The sequence below is a fragment of the Pungitius pungitius genome, chromosome 1, assembly GCF_949316345.1.
Source record: "Pungitius pungitius chromosome 1, fPunPun2.1, whole genome shotgun sequence".
NCBI classification, from domain to species: Eukaryota; Metazoa; Chordata; class Actinopteri; order Perciformes; family Gasterosteidae; genus Pungitius; species Pungitius pungitius.
In genome coordinates, this window is record NC_084900.1 from 577,638 (window position 1) to 595,607 (window position 17,970).

General features: G+C 45.0%; 4 protein-coding genes across 5 annotated transcripts; 1 reads left to right on the plus strand and 3 right to left on the minus strand.

Moving 5' to 3' along the window:
* Positions 1-3,147: 3,147 nt before the first annotated feature.
* Positions 3,148-7,607, minus strand: LOC119222978 (phosphatidylcholine:ceramide cholinephosphotransferase 2-like). The gene is made up of 7 exons (XM_037480018.2): positions 7,297-7,607; positions 5,194-5,781; positions 4,982-5,099; positions 4,823-4,880; positions 4,352-4,447; positions 3,611-3,777; positions 3,148-3,323 (listed from the first exon to the last, which is right to left on the minus strand). Exons 2-7 carry the CDS (start codon positions 5,712-5,714, stop codon positions 3,150-3,152), a joined length of 1,134 nt encoding a protein of 377 aa, XP_037335915.2. The 5' UTR covers positions 5,715-5,781; positions 7,297-7,607; the 3' UTR covers positions 3,148-3,149.
* Positions 7,608-8,187: 580 nt separating this feature from the next.
* Positions 8,188-11,344, plus strand: LOC119223007 (aminoacyl tRNA synthase complex-interacting multifunctional protein 1-like). Its single transcript, XM_062561255.1, has 6 exons — positions 8,188-8,466; positions 9,611-9,705; positions 9,876-9,989; positions 10,345-10,517; positions 10,831-10,996; positions 11,080-11,344. The coding sequence occupies exons 1-6, from the start codon at positions 8,426-8,428 to the stop codon at positions 11,244-11,246; spliced, it is 756 nt and encodes a 251-aa protein (XP_062417239.1). The 5' UTR covers positions 8,188-8,425; the 3' UTR covers positions 11,247-11,344.
* A 340-nt stretch (positions 11,345-11,684) lies between these two features.
* LOC119223049 (GTPase IMAP family member GIMD1-like) lies at positions 11,685-13,296 on the minus strand. Of its 2 annotated transcripts, XM_062566364.1 has the most exons (5): positions 13,242-13,296; positions 12,708-12,855; positions 12,199-12,461; positions 11,838-12,101; positions 11,685-11,785 (listed from the first exon to the last, which is right to left on the minus strand). In XM_062566364.1, exons 2-5 carry the CDS (start codon positions 12,844-12,846, stop codon positions 11,780-11,782), a joined length of 672 nt encoding a protein of 223 aa, XP_062422348.1. In that variant the 5' UTR covers positions 12,847-12,855; positions 13,242-13,296; the 3' UTR covers positions 11,685-11,779. The 2 variants fall into 2 exon arrangements, with proteins under 2 accessions (XP_062422348.1, XP_037336041.2); XM_037480144.2 differs by lacking the exon at positions 11,685-11,785 and having other exon boundaries at positions 11,806-12,101.
* Positions 13,297-14,500: 1,204 nt separating this feature from the next.
* Positions 14,501-16,347, minus strand: LOC119222167 (dickkopf-related protein 2-like). Its single transcript, XM_037478559.2, has 6 exons — positions 16,222-16,347; positions 15,813-15,985; positions 15,562-15,721; positions 15,256-15,390; positions 14,837-15,050; positions 14,501-14,549 (listed from the first exon to the last, which is right to left on the minus strand). Exons 2-6 carry the CDS (start codon positions 15,978-15,980, stop codon positions 14,501-14,503), a joined length of 726 nt encoding a protein of 241 aa, XP_037334456.2. The 5' UTR covers positions 15,981-15,985; positions 16,222-16,347.
* Between the last annotated feature and the right edge of the window lie 1,623 nt (positions 16,348-17,970).

A 17,970-nucleotide genomic window follows, 5' to 3' on the forward strand; every position in this document is an offset into this window, starting at 1 on the left:
TTCAGCTAGCGTTAGCCGACATTACTGCACACATCATTAGGCTACTAGCAAGCACGAAACACATGGCGCTGGTGCGTTTCCACCGAGCGGTACGGTACGGTACGGGTTGATTGGTGGAAAGAGTGTCGTCATTTGCGCGTGCCGCAAATGACGACAAGGGGAAAGAAACACACGAAGCGCCGTTTTTATCGAGTCCATGTCAATTGTTGTTTACGGTTAGCTTTTTGCGCGATCGAATGACGTCAATCTACTTTCCGTCCAATACCACGCCGATCAAGTAAGGGTACTGTTGCCGGTGGAAACGCTCGCCAAATCATGGTTAACAGACCCGACCCGACCCGACCCGTACCGCTCGGTGGAAACGCGCCAATTATGGCGCGAGAGAAAGAAATCGGTCTAAACAAGGGTTAAATATTACTCACCAAATGAGTGTGCCAAGCACAAGGAGGCTGATGAACGCGAGAGCCGCTGGGGTGCAGCTCAATACGGTCCAACTCCATCCAGCTCAATACGGTCCAACTCCATCCAGCTCAATACGGTCCAACTCCATCCAGCTCAATACGGTCCAACTCCATTCAGCTCAATACGGTCCAGCTCCATCCAGCTCAATACGGTCCAATTCCATCCAGCTCAATACGGTCCAACTCCATCCAGCTCAATACGGTCCAACTCCATCCAGCTCAATACGGTCCAACTCCATCCAGCTCAATACGGACCAACTCCATCCAGCTCAATACGGTCCAACTCCATCCAGCTCAATACGGTCCAACTCCATTCAGCTCAATACGGTCCAGCTCCATCCAGCTCAATACGGTCCAACTCCATCGAGCTCAATACGGTCCAGCTCCATCCAGCTCAATACGGTCCAACTCCATTCAGCTCAATACGGTCCAGCTCCATCCAGCTCAATACGGTCCAACTCCATCCAGCTCAATACGGTCCAACTCCATCCAGCTCAATACGGTCCAACTCCATCCAGCTCAATACGGTCCAGCTCCATCCAGCTCAATACGGTCCAGCTCCATCCAGCTCAATACGGTCCAGCTCCATCCAGCTCAATACGGTCCAGCTCCATCCAGCTCAGATCCACGTCGTCCGTTGCACCGTCAGGTGAATAGAGGACGGATTCGAAAAAAAAAGCGGGCGAAGTTTTCAAAACCCTAACAAAGCAAAAGTACTAATACAACTCCGTGAAATTACTCTGATACAAGTACATGTCCTGCAGTGAAAATTTCAATTAAGTAAGAACATATGACCACAAAAAAACTTAATATAAAATATAAATATAAAAAGTAAAAAGTAGCATACTCGATAGAAGAAAAGGGCTCTTGTGATCATTATTATTGTATATCACGTATCTTATTACATATGCAGTGATAACATGTTTCCCTCTGAAGTGTAGTGGAGTAAAAGTAGAAGGTAATATGAAAAATAAACTCAAGTAGGCTACTTTGCACTAAAGTCCAGTATTGAGTAAATGTACTTATCTACATTCCAACACAGAAAAAAATCACTATTATCAAAAACGTACTTTTTCTAAATCTCACCAGCTCAAGCAGACTGAGGTGGTGAGATTTTCCAACCACAAATTACAAGTAACTTACTAAAAGCAAGTGTTAAAAGCATTTTGATAAAACGGATTTCAGTCAATTTACAAATTTTTATTAAATACCATGTTTGCATTTACAGTGTATGTCTGTCTCTACTTCCATTTCTACCACAACTGCCCTTATGAATCATGTGAATAATACTACTTCTATTACTCTCACTATTACTAATTACTGTGACTACTTCTACTTTATTAGAACTACTGACATGTTCAATACTTTGTGTTTTTCTGTCTAGTAGTACTACTACTACCTGTTCATAGTAATACTAGAGGGGACTAGTTGTACTAGCAGTAATATGAACTCCATAGGAGACCAGATTTTGAATAAAAGGACCTGCAGACGGACTCAGACCACTGGATGAAACGCCCCAAAACAAACACCAGCAAGAAACAACAACAACAACAACTCCTGAAAATGAAAATAAATCTTTTATTATCAGATACTTGACACACAACGAAGCGTCAGGAAACACTTAGAACTTTCCAAGAGCTTCTGAAGCAGCTTCAGGTTCTTCTCCAGTGAAACGTGGACTCGGAACAAAGAACATTCTCACTTGTAAATATTAACCAAACAACAACAACAACAACAACACAAGAAGACTTTTACAACTACACTCCTTACATTTAGTCATGGGACCTTTGATTCATTCCATTGGCATGTCGCTAACAGCGTAGCCGCCTTCACGTTTCTACGTAAACGTCTCTGTTGTTGATCATGAAACTTTGATCAGAGGATTATTGTGTAACAGATGAATCAGAACCACAGATGTTGGTTTTTACCCTTTAGCTCCCAAGTTAAGGAGATGTTCTCCACCAAAAAGAAGAGAATCATCAGTAAAGAAGTTCTCCTCTCTCCTCCTGTTAGCTCGTTAGCACGTTAGCATGCAAAACCTTCATGTTGCACCAGAACAAGAGCTGAAGGTTCTTAAAGTCCGGTTCCACTTGTAATCAGAGTTCTGAATAGTTTGATAAACGAGAAAAACAGGAAACATTTGACTCATTGGCTAAAATTCAATCAACAGAAGATGAAAAGAAAATGTTTCTGTCCACAAAACATTCAGTTTCTTTTGTTCATATTTAAAAAAAGACGAAAGTATTAACTAGTAAAATCCCACTCAAGATAAGAACATGTTTATGTGAATTTTGCCTTTTGGGGAATAATAGCATTAGTGCCTGTAAACATGTAAACAATGAACACAGCGGTTATTTCCACTTCCTGGTTTTGATCCTCTTTGAATTCGGTTTGTCTTCTAAGGAACGTAGTTCTGCGGCTGTGTGGACACTCGGAGACGTTAAAGATGGAAACCTGCAGCCATCAGGAGACGGGTCACTTTTCCTCTTTGGATGAATTCTGAAGAGGAAGGTTTGTGTTCAGGGGGAAAAAGACGTGAAGAAGGAAAACCAGAGGAAACACCTGCTGAAGGTCCACCCTGTGTTTATTCAATCAAGTCATCAATGAAAACGTCTCTTCTTCTTCTTCCTTCTCCTTGGTAGGAGGAGACAATCGCCCCTCCCCTCCATCACGTGCCCCTCCCCCTTATCACTCGTCCCTCCCCCCCTCCACCATGCGGTACCGCGGTCTGCAGCAGGAAGGCAGTGTGACCGGCCACGAGAAGGTGATGGGGACCGCCGTGTGGACGTTCCTCTCCAGGAAGTTGAAGACGGGGCTCCACCAGGTCCTGGACAGGAAGCTGCTGGGAGGCTGACGGAGCGCCTTAGAAGAAACGCACCAAAGAATGAACCAATGGAGGCTCAAATCAGGCTTTCATTCAGGTTAGATACAAGTTTAACGAGTCACTTTGGGTTGATTCTGAGATATCTAAGCATCCATAACTATATATCTGGCATAATCTATTCATCTATTGTGTACTGCCTTGTAAGATTTATTCTATGGTTTGATTTATTTTTTATATAATTATATAAATACAACAGTGAATACAATTTTATATACGAAACCACCTAGTGGTCAGTTCCTCTACTGCAACGCGTGTGTGCGCTTACGTGTGTGTCGGCCATGGTGTGGTACCACCAGAAGGTCCGGGTGCTGGCGATGTAGCCGATCACCACGTCCACGCTGTAGTGCTCGTGAGCGACCAGGATGCAGACGACCCCCGAGGCGCTGAGCAGCCAGCAGGACCAGTGGTACCACCACATCCAGGGTGGGGAGTCTGGCACACACACACATTGATATATAGATATACGTATATATATAACGTTCCGCGCCAATAAGGAGCCAGGTTTATCATGAATTGGGTTTATTCCTGTCTTCAAAAACAAACCCCCGGTCTTCATACACACCCGACCCCACAACACCCGCCCAAAACCCCGGGAGGGGCGGCACCCCAACCCTGGCCCAAGCAATACTAACAGAACCATATACATTTTGGAACTTCAGACACGCTACAATATATATATATCATATTATATAAGAGAACTAGTGGTACCACCACATCCAACACGGGAAGTCCACACAGATTATGTCACTTAATGCATTTTCTAAAATAAAAAAGTGCTAAAAACATTGGCTAATTTAAATTAGTTTAGGTTTAAAATTTAAACTAAAGGCTGTCATGTCGAAAAAGGCTGTAATGTCAAACATTCATTTTATTTAACAGTCAAAATCCAACAATTTTTTGTTTTATCTTTTTTGACATTGAAATAAACATTACATAGTTATCAAAACATTCCTGTATTTATTGTGTCGATAATCAGTCTGGACTAATGGTTTCGGGGAGAACTCACACTCTTTGATGAAGAGGTAGGAGAGCGTCAACATGACGGTGTGACCGCTGTACAGGAAGTCACCGCACATCAGGTGGGACCCGGTCAGAGACAGACCTGAACAACAACAACAACAACAACAACAACAGAGCGCTGAGTCCCAGAGGCAGCAGGTCCACAGCTACACAAAGTCTGTGTCTATACAAGTGAGGATTTACAGTACCATCAATAATGTACAAAGTGGAACATTTTAAACACAGCTTTTAGTCTTAGCTTTGGGCTTAGCTTAGCCGCGGCTACTTCACAAGCTAGCAGACAAGTACGGGCGCTTTAAGCTGCGATTTGCACCCAAAATATATAATTAATTTACAAGTGATCTAAGAGTAAACATTTCTAAATAGTTTACTGAAGCCACGATTAGCCTCGGTGTCTTTCAGCCAATCAGAGAGCAGGGTTTCCTCTGTTAAACACAGCTAGATGTTCATTGGTTACCTCCTCCGGAGATCATCCCCAGGATCCTCCAGATCTTCCCCGTAGAGTCATTGTACAGCTGCAGAGAGACGAGCGCACATTGACTCTACACTCAGTGAACGCTGAGTACTTGGTGAGTACTTGGTGAGTACTTGGTGAGTACTTGGTGAGTACTTGTACCTTGGGAGCACACACCATGTGCTTCCCCGGCACCGGCAGCGTGGTGATGTACATGGTGACACAGCGATACATGTAGAGCGTCCCGATGAGGAAGAAGCAGCGCCGCCCGACGATGGCTCTGTCAGACGAGTACAAGTACACGGTAGAAGTACACAGTGTGTTCACATAGTATTAGCATCATAGGGAAGTACGAGCCCCCCCCCCCCCAGTACTTGTGCTTGAGGCAGAGCAGCTGGACGAGCCACAGGCCGCAGAGGATGAGGCCGTTGACCTCGGTGACGGTGAAGGCCCACGGCGCCCGGTCCACGTAGTCGAAGAACTTGTCGGGCAGCGGCGGACTAACCGACTTGTCCGGCACCCGCTCGTGCACCACGGTGATGATGACGGTGGTGAAGACCAGGACGAAGAGCGCGTAGAGGAAAGCCACGCCCGTCTTCCACCACTCGGCCGGCAGGGCGTCGGCGCGCTCCTCCGGCACGGCGATCTTCACGTAGTCGCAGTGGCGCCGCAGCCCGCTGCTCAGCGAGTGGATCAGCTGGTTCTGCTTGAACAGGCTGCTCAGCTTGCCGCACTCGGGCTGCTCCTCGGGGGCGGAGTCAGGCGGCGAGGAGGCGTGGCGACCGGGGTCGCCGTTGGTCGCCCTCAGAGGCCTGTCGGGATGCTCCGTGGTCACGTCCACCTCCACGTGGGGACGGACGTCGTCGCGGTCCTGGATCAGTTCCTCTGCCGCCATCGGCCTTCGACAATGGGGAGGAGTCTCTCTTCTCCACCGACCAATCACAGCCTCTGTATCGTGTCAGCTGAGTAGTAAAAAAAGCCAAAACACTGAATCAGTTTCACTGTTTTAACACACTGACTAAGTTAAGCCCCTCCTACGAGTCGTCAGCTGATCACGTCGTCACGCGGCTTCTTTGTTGTGCAGTTAATGTGTCGTCGTCACGGAAACCAGCCGTGACTAAATCCATCGGATTCTCAATGAGAACCAGAAGAGATATGAACTCTTTCCTCATGTCAGCGTAGTGACACACACACACACACGCACACACACAATCTCAAAGACACACACACATCAGGCTGCAGGTGACCTGAGGGAGGGACACAGCAGACACACCCTTAGTGCATATGAACACAGACACACACTTTGCTTGTGTGTGTGTGTGTGTGGGGGGGGGGGGCTGGTACCCATGTGACTCCAGAACGAGTCAGACTGCATCTTAACGCTGAAATCACCTTTAAATGTAACTTGGTGAGAATCCTAATAACACTGATTTAAGTGTTTTTCACTTTGACTTAAATGAACGTGTTCTTCATGGAGACCCGATAGAATCCGATAGAATCGATAGAAACCAAAGCATTGATTAGTCGCTGTAGTAATGGTTCATTAGTAATGTTTCTCTGTAAAGGTTCCTCATCATCGTCTTTAAAACAACTTGAAAAAATAACCATATTTCCCACTTTTAAGAAGCTGAAAACTGAATTCAGAATTTTTTACCAGTAAAACAATTCATCAAATAATAAAATCAAATCTTATTTTTCTAAAACCCGCCTTTGAGGGACGTAAAAGATATTTTTACAAAAGCCAAAGCTTTGAAGACTGTGAATAAAAAGGGAAAACTTACATCTAAAATCTAAATCTATTTAGATAAGTATAAAATAAACAAAAACAATATTCAAATAAACAGGAATAAGTCAATTAAAGTTTTACCATTTATAAATATCTATAAATTGGGTATAATTGCTTAAAGTTAAGCTTCAGCTTCTTAAATCTGCTCTGTGTGACTTTTCATTAAAGATCGACTTCCTGTTTACGACAGCAGACTTTAATCGACTTAAAGACCACGAGGACACAATTTAGCCCCAAATCACCGATTAGAGACACGAGTTCTCGTTCCGTCTCTCGCTTTATGCCGTGAAGATGACTTTAGTATCAGATTAGTCTCAAAGTTATTATTATTTGTATGAAACAAGGATTTGTTTTTATTAATAATCAGAATAGGAAACTTAAATATTGGATTAAAAGTAAAAACAAATACATTCATGCATCAATACTATAATCCTATATTTATAAATGATTTATAATATACATCAGGCAGGTTTTATTCATTTCTAAATAGATTTATAGTTGTTTGTATTGATGCGATATAATGATTGCAGGACATTGATTAACTTGTTAATAGTGTTAAACATTATGGATCCGTACAGGAACTGTGAAAGTTTAGAAACAATCATTTCTCCCACTTTACTGATGACTGATAACTTGAACTGATCGATTGATCGAGTGATTGATTGATTGATTCTCCGGAGGTTTTACTTACTGAATGTTTTCCCAGAGAAACTTCAGGTATTTCGACCCGGACCTCAGGAGCCGGAAGAGCTGCTCACCTGTCGGACGTTCCCTCGTCCTCTAACGTCACGCAGGTGAAACCACGCGCACTAACTACCGGTAACGTGCGCGCGGGATCAATAAAAAAAACACCTGACCGGTGAAAATGATCGAATGTAACTTCCTCCTCTCGGGACTCGTCACTTTGCTTCGTCTCCCAAAAACTTCTCCGCTGCTCTTCTGCTCAACTCACGCCCTCCTGCGTGACTGCGGCCGCGCGCCTGCGCGCTCCCCGTCAGCGCGCGCGCGCACGATCCCAACACGGTGCGGCGGCTTCCTGTGACGCGCCCTGCTGACTCGCCTCCGGAGAGTGACGTCATCGGAGGTGAGTCAGTTCGGTTTGTATATATAAATATGTATAAAGTTTATACTTTGTTACATATTTATATATAAGTTCCAAATATATAAATATATGAAAATATGATTTTATTTATTTTCTTTTAAACATACAGATACCCAACCACCGCTCTGTGGACCGGTACCGGGCCGGAGAGAAAGCATTTTGAAACATCTGGACGTCTCAACCAGATGAGCAACGTCCCCTCGGTGTGAAGGTTGTGGGTTCATGTCTCATAAATGTGTTTTTTTTATTCTAAAAGCCTGAGGAAATGAATATTAAAAAGTCCTTCATATGAAAGACAGCATTAGTTCAGATAAAGACATTCACTTTCTCTCCTTGTGTCACTCAGCAGCAGCTTGTTAAACCAGCAACAAATACCAGTAAGCCACAGACATATTATATATTATATTTTTAGTGATGTACACCACCTTTGAACTAAAAAGTAAAATCCCACAAAACAAGTCCTGAATTCCAATTGTTCCTTTGCCTGGCTTTATTATTGTATAACATTTTTAACATAGTATTTTTGTATATATAATATTATTATTGTTGTACATCAGTGGAGGACTTAAACGAAAATAAAGTGGACATAAAATAAAAGGTTTCCTTTGAAAGGGGAGGAGTTTGACCTTTGACCTTTGAGCAGCTGGCGAGGGAGCAGCTGAGAGACTGAGAGTCAAACTGTGATCTGTCCTCCTCCGTCCAGCAGACCGACTACAACATGGACAAAGTGCAGAGTGTGGACGACCTGTTCAACCCCAGGTAGATCAGAGCTAACAATGCTACAATGCTACAATGCTACTATGCTACAATGCTGCTATGCTACAATCCTACAGAGCTAAATGACTTCTAATAATCATATTTTTAATTTCTAAATCCCACACGTTGGTTTTGATGCTGACCAACATCTCTTTTCATGAAATTGCTTTTAATCTCTTCTTGATTGTAACTGATTTAGTTGATAAAATGATTTCCAGCTCCAGAACATTCCGATGCTGCCGATGAAACTAATCAAAAACATAATTACAATAAAAAATTGAATAACGAATCCTTCTGTATAATGATTACTTATGTTGTTTCAGTGTTTTTCAGATACTACTACTTGTACTTAGATGAAGTACTCTGACTGATATTAATAGCCGGAGGCTGCAGCTGCTTTCTGCATTTCAGGGATCAGCTGCCACTGTGTGTGTGTGTGTGTGTGAACGCATGTTTTACTCACTTTGTGGGGACTCCACCACCATTTGGAGACAAAATGTTGGTCCTCACAAGGTCAAGCAGAATAACTAAAGGTTGAGACTCCTGCTTGTGGGTTTGGGCTTAATTAAAGCGCTGAATCGGTGTGCAGCGTCTATGAGATGAAGCTGCATTCTCTGTAGTGACCACCAGGAGGCGATAGACGTCTATGAGGAAATGACCAGTAACCTGTAAACGTAAAGCAGACAGTACTTCCTGTTTATCATAATGCAAATAGGCTGGTTTCAGTGTGTGTTTGTGTGTGTGGTGTTTAATGTGCGTTATCTATCAGTCTCTGTTTCATCAACAACGTCTCTGCTTTCATGGCTTTCTTTCTTCTCTGTCTTCACATCCTCAAACGCTCGTCTTTATTCTGAAATATAAAAAAAAAAATCTGTCAAGTTTTGGGGGATTTGGTGGCTGGTTGTAAGAGAAGATGATGAAGTTTGTCTCTACAGGTCAAAGGGCTTTAGGATCTTTGTTTTTCAAAGTGTAGATATAATAAGATGTGATGTGGATTTAAGGTTTAACCAGTTGAGGAAAAGCTTAGAACCCTAAAAAAAAAAGGTTTTTCTACAGAGCAACTTATTGTTTGTTGATAATTGAGTCTTTTTGTTGACGTCTGGTTTTCTTTCGTCCTCGGTTTAACTCTCTGCTCTTCGGCCCTCAGCTTGGCCGCCGCGCTCATCAAACTGGACCCGAAGGACGGCGAGCAGATCGTGGACTACTTGAGGACTCAGGCGCTGCTGGTCAGAGAGAAACAGCGTGAGACACTGAAGACACGCCGAGATTTAAATGTCCTTTGTCTCTTTAGCTCCACCGTTGTCTGTCTGTGGAGTCCAGGGGCGGTGTGACGTGGTTTGTGTGACGTGGTTTGTGTGACGTGGTTTGTGCGCCCCCTGGTGGAGGAGATCCGACTCGTTGCCTTTGTTCAGTGCTGCAGACGTCCGTCAGAGACCAGAAGAAGCTGCTGGTGGAGAACGGGAAGCTGAAGAAAGACATCGAGCAGCTGAGGACTCAGCTGCAGGACAAACAGAGGAGACGCACCGGTGTGGCACACACACACGCACACAAACACACACACACGCACACATACACAAATACAGACCTCCTCCATCCTCCTTCCAAAGTTCGAATGTTACTGAATTTGCACAAAAAAGGGTTTAAGCGTTTCTAAAACGTCCTCACTTTGGGTTTATGTTCTGACTTTCAATATAGTGTCTTCACTTCATGAAATGTCCTCACTCTCCATGTCTTCCTGCGTCTTAAGTTATCCTCACAAACATGAACACAAAAAACTCCTGTAGTTGATGTTCTTGTCCAAGAAGCATAATTTTAATCTAATGAGAACTTTATTAGAGATTTAACCAAAAGATTAAATCGTTTTCTGTTTCTCTCCCTCAGCGAAAGCTTTGCTCTCCCCGGCCCCGCCTCCTCCACCTTCTAGCTCCGCCCACACCTCACCTGTCACTCCACCTGCTGGAGAAGCGGCAGCTCCTCCCCCCTGCTCACATGACCATAGAGAGAGACGGGGCCGGAGGAGGAGAGGAGAGAGGAAAGGTGAGAGCAGGGAGGAAGTGAGGAAAGGATTGAAAAGCACGACAATTCTTTACATTTCTCTCTCTTTCTCTCATCGTAGGTCGCCCCACCTGTGACTCTTACAACTTTATTATATAAACGCTGCAACTTTATTAAAGAAACGCTGCAACTTTATTACTTTATAAGGATTTTGTTATTTAAATATTTCATTTGCATCAAGTATCAACTTTATTATCTTTATTGTTAATATTCTATTCCAGAACGACTTTGTTCTGTTTTAAATTTTATTTAATAATATCTGCGTCTTTACTATAAACACTGATCTAAAATGCGTTTCTTCTGCCGCTGCAGGGCGGCCTGGTCGTGTTGCTGTGCAACGTCAAGGCCCGTAAGGTGAGGGGCGTGGTCTCCCAGGCCCGCCTCCTATGTTGCTCCGCCCCTGACGGCCGCAGAGAGCCATTGGCCCCGCCCACGGGCTCCAGCCCCGGGGACAGAATCACCTTTCTCAACTACCCCGGTAACCATGGTGACAAACAGCAGGATAATGACAGTGGGGGCGTGTCCCAGGTAACCACGGACCTCTGGTATCTCTGTTCTCAGGTGAGCCGGACCGGGTGCTGCAGTCCAGGGACAGGATCTGGCAGCTCCTTCAGCCCGACCTGCAGGTGGACTCGAGGGGCGTGGCCAACTACAAAGGCCGTGGGTTCGAGGTGAGGGGGAAGGGTCTGTGCCGGGCCCCCTCCCTCACCAACGCCGTCATTGGGTAGACTCCCCGTTACGAGTTCTGGTTTTTAGTTGTGAAAGTAATCGGTTAACTGGTTAGCAGCCTAGCTAGTACTGTTAGCTGACACATGAAGAAGAAAATGTTACATTAAAGTTACATCCCTGTTGTTTATTGATTTAAAAACTAAAAACAGCTGTTCACTTGAATAAAAGTTTCAATATAATACAAGAATTACATGTGTACTACCAAAATAAAATTCATAAATGATTTAATCAAGTCATATCTGAGAATTTATTTTAAATGAAGTTACTAACTTCATCAGGTTCTTGGTAAAGCCTTTGATCATGTTCCCACCTACAGAGTTTTATACCCAAACTAAAAGGTTGTACCTGATCTGCTAATGGAAACACTCACTCAAACCTGGAGGTTGTATCAAGGACCTTCATGAGGGTTCTTAGAAGAACACAACCACAGAAGGGCCCTCTCACATTCCAAGGGTTTCATCTAGAACCATCAAAAGTAATCAGTTATCGTTAGATTTGAGTACTGAGGATCAGACCTCCGTCAGGATGAGGATCAGACCTCCGTCCTCACCTTGAGGATCAGACCTCAGTCCTCACCTTGAGGATCAGACCTCCGTCCTCACCCTCAGAGCTTCGTGATGGTTGCCCGCTGAGAGGCGGAGCAGACGATCCCTCAGCGGTCGTCCTCGGATCGATGGCCAATCGCAGCTGTTGTCCAGAAACGAGACTCCGCCTCCCGCCTCGTCGGCCAAAGCTTTCAACCAACTGCTGGACTGCGTTAGGTACTCTGACGGCTGAAGCCCCGCCCCCTTCAGGTGGTTGGCGTGCGTGAAGACGAGTAAGGCGTGGCGACGCCAGTCTGGACCAAAGAGAGTCTACACACCAACACACACACACACACACGCAATATGTGTGTTGCAGAGTGTGTGTGTCTGTGTGTGTGTGTGTGCGTCTGTGTGTGAGTGCGTGTACCTCCACGTGCTCCCCCAGGTGTGCGTCGTCCTGCGGCAGGTCAGCCCTCACGACAACCACGAGCACGTGCACGCCGTCGGGACAGAGCTCGATCACACTCTGTGGGCGGAGCGACCGAGGAGGCGTGTCGACCACTCTCAGCGTGAGGTCTGACTCCACCCCCTTTCTCCTGAAAAACCTCTGGAAGTTTCGGCTGAGCAGCCGGTGCTCTGTCGTCACGGCAACGCCAGAAACGCAGATGCCGGTTTTGAATCCGTCGACACCTTCGGGAAGAAACAATGAATGAAGTTTTGTTCGTAGCTTTGTTCTTTTTCTGTTTTCAAGAAAGTAAATGTAAATCAATATAATCACAAGATTCATGTGTAGACTTGAAACTAGAGACTGAGACCATAAACTCATGTTTACAATCTTTACTGAGGGAATAAATCAAGAGAAGTAGAGTCATTTCCTCATAGATGAGTCGCCCCCTGCTGGTCACTATGTGTCAATGTATCGTAGAAGGCACCGACCAATCAGAGCGTTCCCCACGGAGCTCCTCCCACTCTGCCGGTCTCCGACCAACAGCACGTTCAGCGCAAGCACGCAGTGCTCCCCCTCGGGGTCGCAGAGGGTCACCGAGTGGTGGTCACCATGGCGATCAAGATTCATGACAGGAAGCTGAGTTTCAAAATAACAAAGAAATCTTTTTCAAACAGCACTTTTGTTTTTTAATTTATCAAAAATGTTCTTATTTTTCATTAAAAACTGCATCCAACAACGTATTTATGAATACACGTAACCTATTTTTTAACAATAAAAAATGTGGTAATTCATTTATTTTATTTGGAAACCTGTAAACTGAAGGAAGTAAAACCCTTTCTCTAATATTAGACTTGATGACTCGATCATTACGGTCTTTGGACCGAACATAAAACCGTTTAAATAACGTTAAAGAACCTTCATTATAATAATAAATAACTATGAATCATAAAACTCGTCAGACGATGAATCACTTTCACATTTTGCCGACTGTTAAAGTCTAAAAACGTTTAAAAGTGCCTCACCTGCTTTAGTTCACCTGGAGAGGAAAACACTGTCACACTTCCTGCACTGATCAATATGCAATGTGTGTGTGTGTGTGTGTGTGTGTGTGTGTGTGTGTGTGTGTAAGGGGGGGGGGGTCCTGGTTAAACAATAACTTGTCCTTCCCATCTGTCCCTCACTTTTATTAGGCTGTAAAGTGTGTGTGTGTGTGTGTGTGTGTGTGTGTGTGTGTGTGTGTGTGTGTGTGTGTGTGTGTGTGTGTGTGTGTGTGTGTGTGTGTGTGTTATCTCCACACTGAGCACACAGGAACATTCTCTGCTCTCACAAACAATCACCATATTTGGTCGTCATTTTTTGTTGTTGAAAGGACACCTTTGTTCAGAATAAATGTTAAAAAAAGAGAAGATCTTTGTTTCAGTGGTTGAACATTTAGTCTTTAAATTGGAACCATTTATTACTGGGACTCATGTTATGGAGATTTGTTGAAATGTTCTTTAAAGACTTTACAGTCATTTACAGGATGGAGAGTGAATCACTCAAACATCAACCTTTAAATAATACATTATTTGTCCCAAAAACACACAAACGTGTTCCACAGGAAGGAGGTTTTTAATCATTAAAAATGTAGATTCAACAGAAACAGAAGTTTCCTTCTTTAAGAGGTGGAAATAAAAAAAAAACAGACACAAAGTTTGAACGAGCTGACAATTTGAGACGAGTTTCTGTTGACGGCCGGTCGGGAGAAGAAGAAGAAGCAGAGGAGGAAGAGGAGGAGGAGGAAGAAGAAGCAGAGGAGGAAGAGGAGGAGGAGGAGGAAGAAGCAGAGGAGGAAGAGGAGGGAGAAGAAGAGGAGCTTCCCAGGTGTGTTGGGGGAGTTTCTGAGAGGCGTTGGTTCCATTCCACAGACTCCAGGAGGTGTTGAAGAACTTCAGGTTTGGGCTCAGCTTTACATAATAAAGTGACTCCATTGTTTCCTTTGTTTCACTCTGCATGACAAACTCTGATGTTATCTCAAATCAAAATAAGGAAAACAACATCGAATTGTATTTAATTGAGGGTTTTTTGCAGACTTTGTCTTTTATTTTGAAAATCAGAATAAATAATGATAACATTGAGATGAAAAGTCTTCTCAGAGAGTTAAACATCTGCAGAGGACCTCCTTTGTGGATTCAGACTTTGTGTCGGTCTCAAACCGGACTTCAAAGAGGGTTCCTGTTGGTCTAGACCCCCCCAGCCCCCCCCACCCCGAGAGGAAACCAGACCCCAACCACAAAGGGTTTCACGTCCCGCTTTGAATGCGGCTCGACAGGAAGCTCATTAGCAATGACCTGGTTCCAGAGGGGGCGGGGCTTCTCACAGGTGTGAACAGGTTTGTTATTCACAGAGTGTCGTCCCCCCCCCCCCCCCCACCCCCCCTCAGTTCTTCTGGCACATGTGAAGTCTCGCCTTCGAAGGCGTCGACTTCTCCGCCGGCGAGGAGAGCGGCGACGTGTGCGGCGAGGCGTGGCGCGAAAAGGACGCCGTGAACTTGGACTTCGCCGCCGCCATCAGCGACGAGGACGACGAGGATGACGAGGACGCCGAGGACGACGAGGACGACGAGGACGACGAGGACCTGGCGTTGCGTCCCCTCAGCGTCCGGCAGCCGAGTCCGGCGCCGCAGGGGCAGCGCTGGAAGAGCTCCGGGCCGCGGCGGCCCCTGCGGCGGCGCGGCGTGCAGACCTGTCCCTCCTGCAGCACGCTTTTACACATGCGGGTCCAGAAGTGACGAGCGCAGCACAGACCGGGCGAGCAGTCCGGGGAGCGGAGACACGGGTCCCCCACCTGACCTGAGACGCGGGGACACGGGACACCAGTCTCAGAAAGACGGAATGTTCATGTTGTACATTCTATTGTTTTAAGGAACTAGAAAATAAATTCTACTTTTTTTTAAACTTTTACAAATAACATTCTAACGTGTCGTTGCTTAAGCTTTAAAAACGAAAGACAACCAACACTGAGACTCCTTTGTTCCACTCTGATGAATAAAGTTACCTTTACTGGAGGCCCCTTTAAGCTCCGCCCCCCCCCTCTTCCTCCAGCCGCTCCTCTTGGACAGAGGACTCGCCCCCCCCTCTGGGTCCGGGATCCTCTGGGACACGAAGGCGTCCTCGTCGGGGACGCACACATCTGGAGGATCATTTATACACATATTATATATATTAAATTATTTATTATCTATATAACTATACTATAACTATATATTATATAAATATAACTTTTTTTAAGTTGCTTGATACGTCATTCAAACATAGTTAACTATAAACGACAAGTGAAGGTAAAAACGTAAAGACGTCTTACGGTTGCTGCAGCGGTTGCCCGGGCAACACATCCCGTCCCTATGGCAACGCCTCTTCCTCCTGCGGCAGGTGTGACAGCGCGGGTGGGCGGGGCCTTGGGAGGGGGCGTGGCAGTAGCTCCCCTCTATACACTCCAGGTCGCTCATGCACTGATGGAACTGCTGACGAGAGAGGAGGAGGGCGTGCGCGAGAGTCAGGGCGGTTCTGACGTCACACACAACGTCACACAGTACGTCACACACACACACTCACCGTGAGGTCCATGCTCGGCTCCCACGCGCTCCTGTTCACCGGCATCGCGTGCGCCTCCCTCAGGATCACCGTTCGGATGGAGTTCAGTCGGACGCGCGCCGCCGAGCCGCGGGAGCACGCAGCCAGCACGAGCACGAGATACACCATCAGCAGCAGGTGACCAGTCATGACCGCTGGAAGAAGAGGAGGAAACTAGGATCACACTTAAATAGTTATATGTTGATATTATGATAGACTTTCACAATGAAAAAAGATCTTATTTACAGTTAAACCTACTTTATATAAAAGTGCCCCGCGTTACTGAAAACACAAACGTCACGAACCAATTCTGTGACTCGGACGCTTTTATTTTGAACCCCTGCAGACAGCTGTGATTTATACAGAAAAGGTTACAAAATAAATGTTTCACCTTTAGTCCTGGTTTCAGGTGAATCCGGATCAGACCTGGCTCTTCCCTGCGGTGTTTCCGGTACTTCCGGTGACCCTCAGGTGAGCAGAAGAAGAGACCGTGAGGCGTCGGTGATCACGCAGGTGAGGTGGACACCGGACCTCGATCCGCTTTATAGGCTGCCCTCCAGCTGCTGCGCGCGCGTGGGTGGGACCTGGTGCGCGCGCAGCAGCTATCGATACCCCCCCCCCCCCCCCCCCCCCCCCCCGCTCCTCACCTGCAGCCATCGATACACGCAGGGAGGAAGATGTCGGGACGGTGGCCACGTTGGTATTTAAACTGAAGAAAGCAGTACAAAAACACATTATACATATAGTACATGTTACATAACGCAGTACATCATGTATTACTGTCTTGTATAAATTTACAGCATTATACTTATTTCCTTTTGTTTTAGTATTTATTAACAATCAATATAATACTGTGTACAAATGAATCCCTCCAAAATAAACTACAGGGTGAAGTATTACCTCAGAGCACAGGATAAAGAACAGTATTCATGTGTCACAGTAGTAACAGTTGTTTTTAAACGTGTTTGGTATTGTAACTATTTATCAACATTAATCATCACACTGTTACTGTCACAGAGAGGAATTGTGGGTAATGATCTCCTTTCCAGTGTTATTAATCTGTATTTATTTATTCTTCTTGGTTCCGGATGAACATTTAAAACTGAAAGAAACTAAAAGAGTCTGAAAGAAAAAGCTGAGAACAGTTTTTCTTCCTGAGCCGAGTTGTGAGAAACTGGCTTTACGGTTTTTTACAGTTTTAACAGTTTTTACAGTCGTTAGGACACGTTTCTTTAGATCACTTTTTCAAACCTCTTCACACAGTGAGCACAACAGAATAAATATAAGACACAAAATGCATTCAATGACTACATCTTCTGCCTTTTCAATACGGTTAAACTTATGTTCAAAACAATGACATAATATATAATATAATAACATAATACTAAACTGAATAAGACAGCAATTTGCTACAATTCTACAGTAAGATTTTAATGAAACATTTTAAATCTTAAAATGAAATGCTATAAAAACAATTGGACAATGGGACCAACCACAGGTGATTCTCATTGGAGAGGAACATCTACACATCTACACAGGTGGGCAGAGGAGCCACTGACTGGGCCACACAACCCTGAACGTCTCCTCATGATCTCCATGGAAGGCTTGTTCTGGGTGAGGGACGCAGAGAGAAGAAACCATTTATGACTATGGGACAATGTGGCATCTCACCACCAGGTGGTCTGCAGTCATCACAGAATGGAGTCACTTTCCCTCCCTCCTTACTCTCCTCAACCCCAGAGAGGAGCTCTTTTCCTCCTGGAGGTGGAAGGTTCATGAGCACCATCCACTTGATCAAATGTCCCTCCTGGACCCAATGAAGGCTGGATGCCTGGACACAGCAGCAGAAGCTTTCCAGGGATGGTTCTTCCCTAGGTGCATTGTCCATGATGACATGAGATGTGGATGAGAACCTGTGGGCAGATAGAGAATTAGATTAACGTTACTACTGTATCTGTATCAGTGGATGTGTGGATACAAAGTCTAGTATTTGGAAATACTCGGTGCAAATAAATAAAAAATGAATAAAAGACATAAAATACATTGAAGCATTCTGCATCATGTCTGATTATTTCCAGTAACACTTATTACAGTGAATTATGAACAGAGACGTGTCCTTGTTTTACACAAGAAAACATTA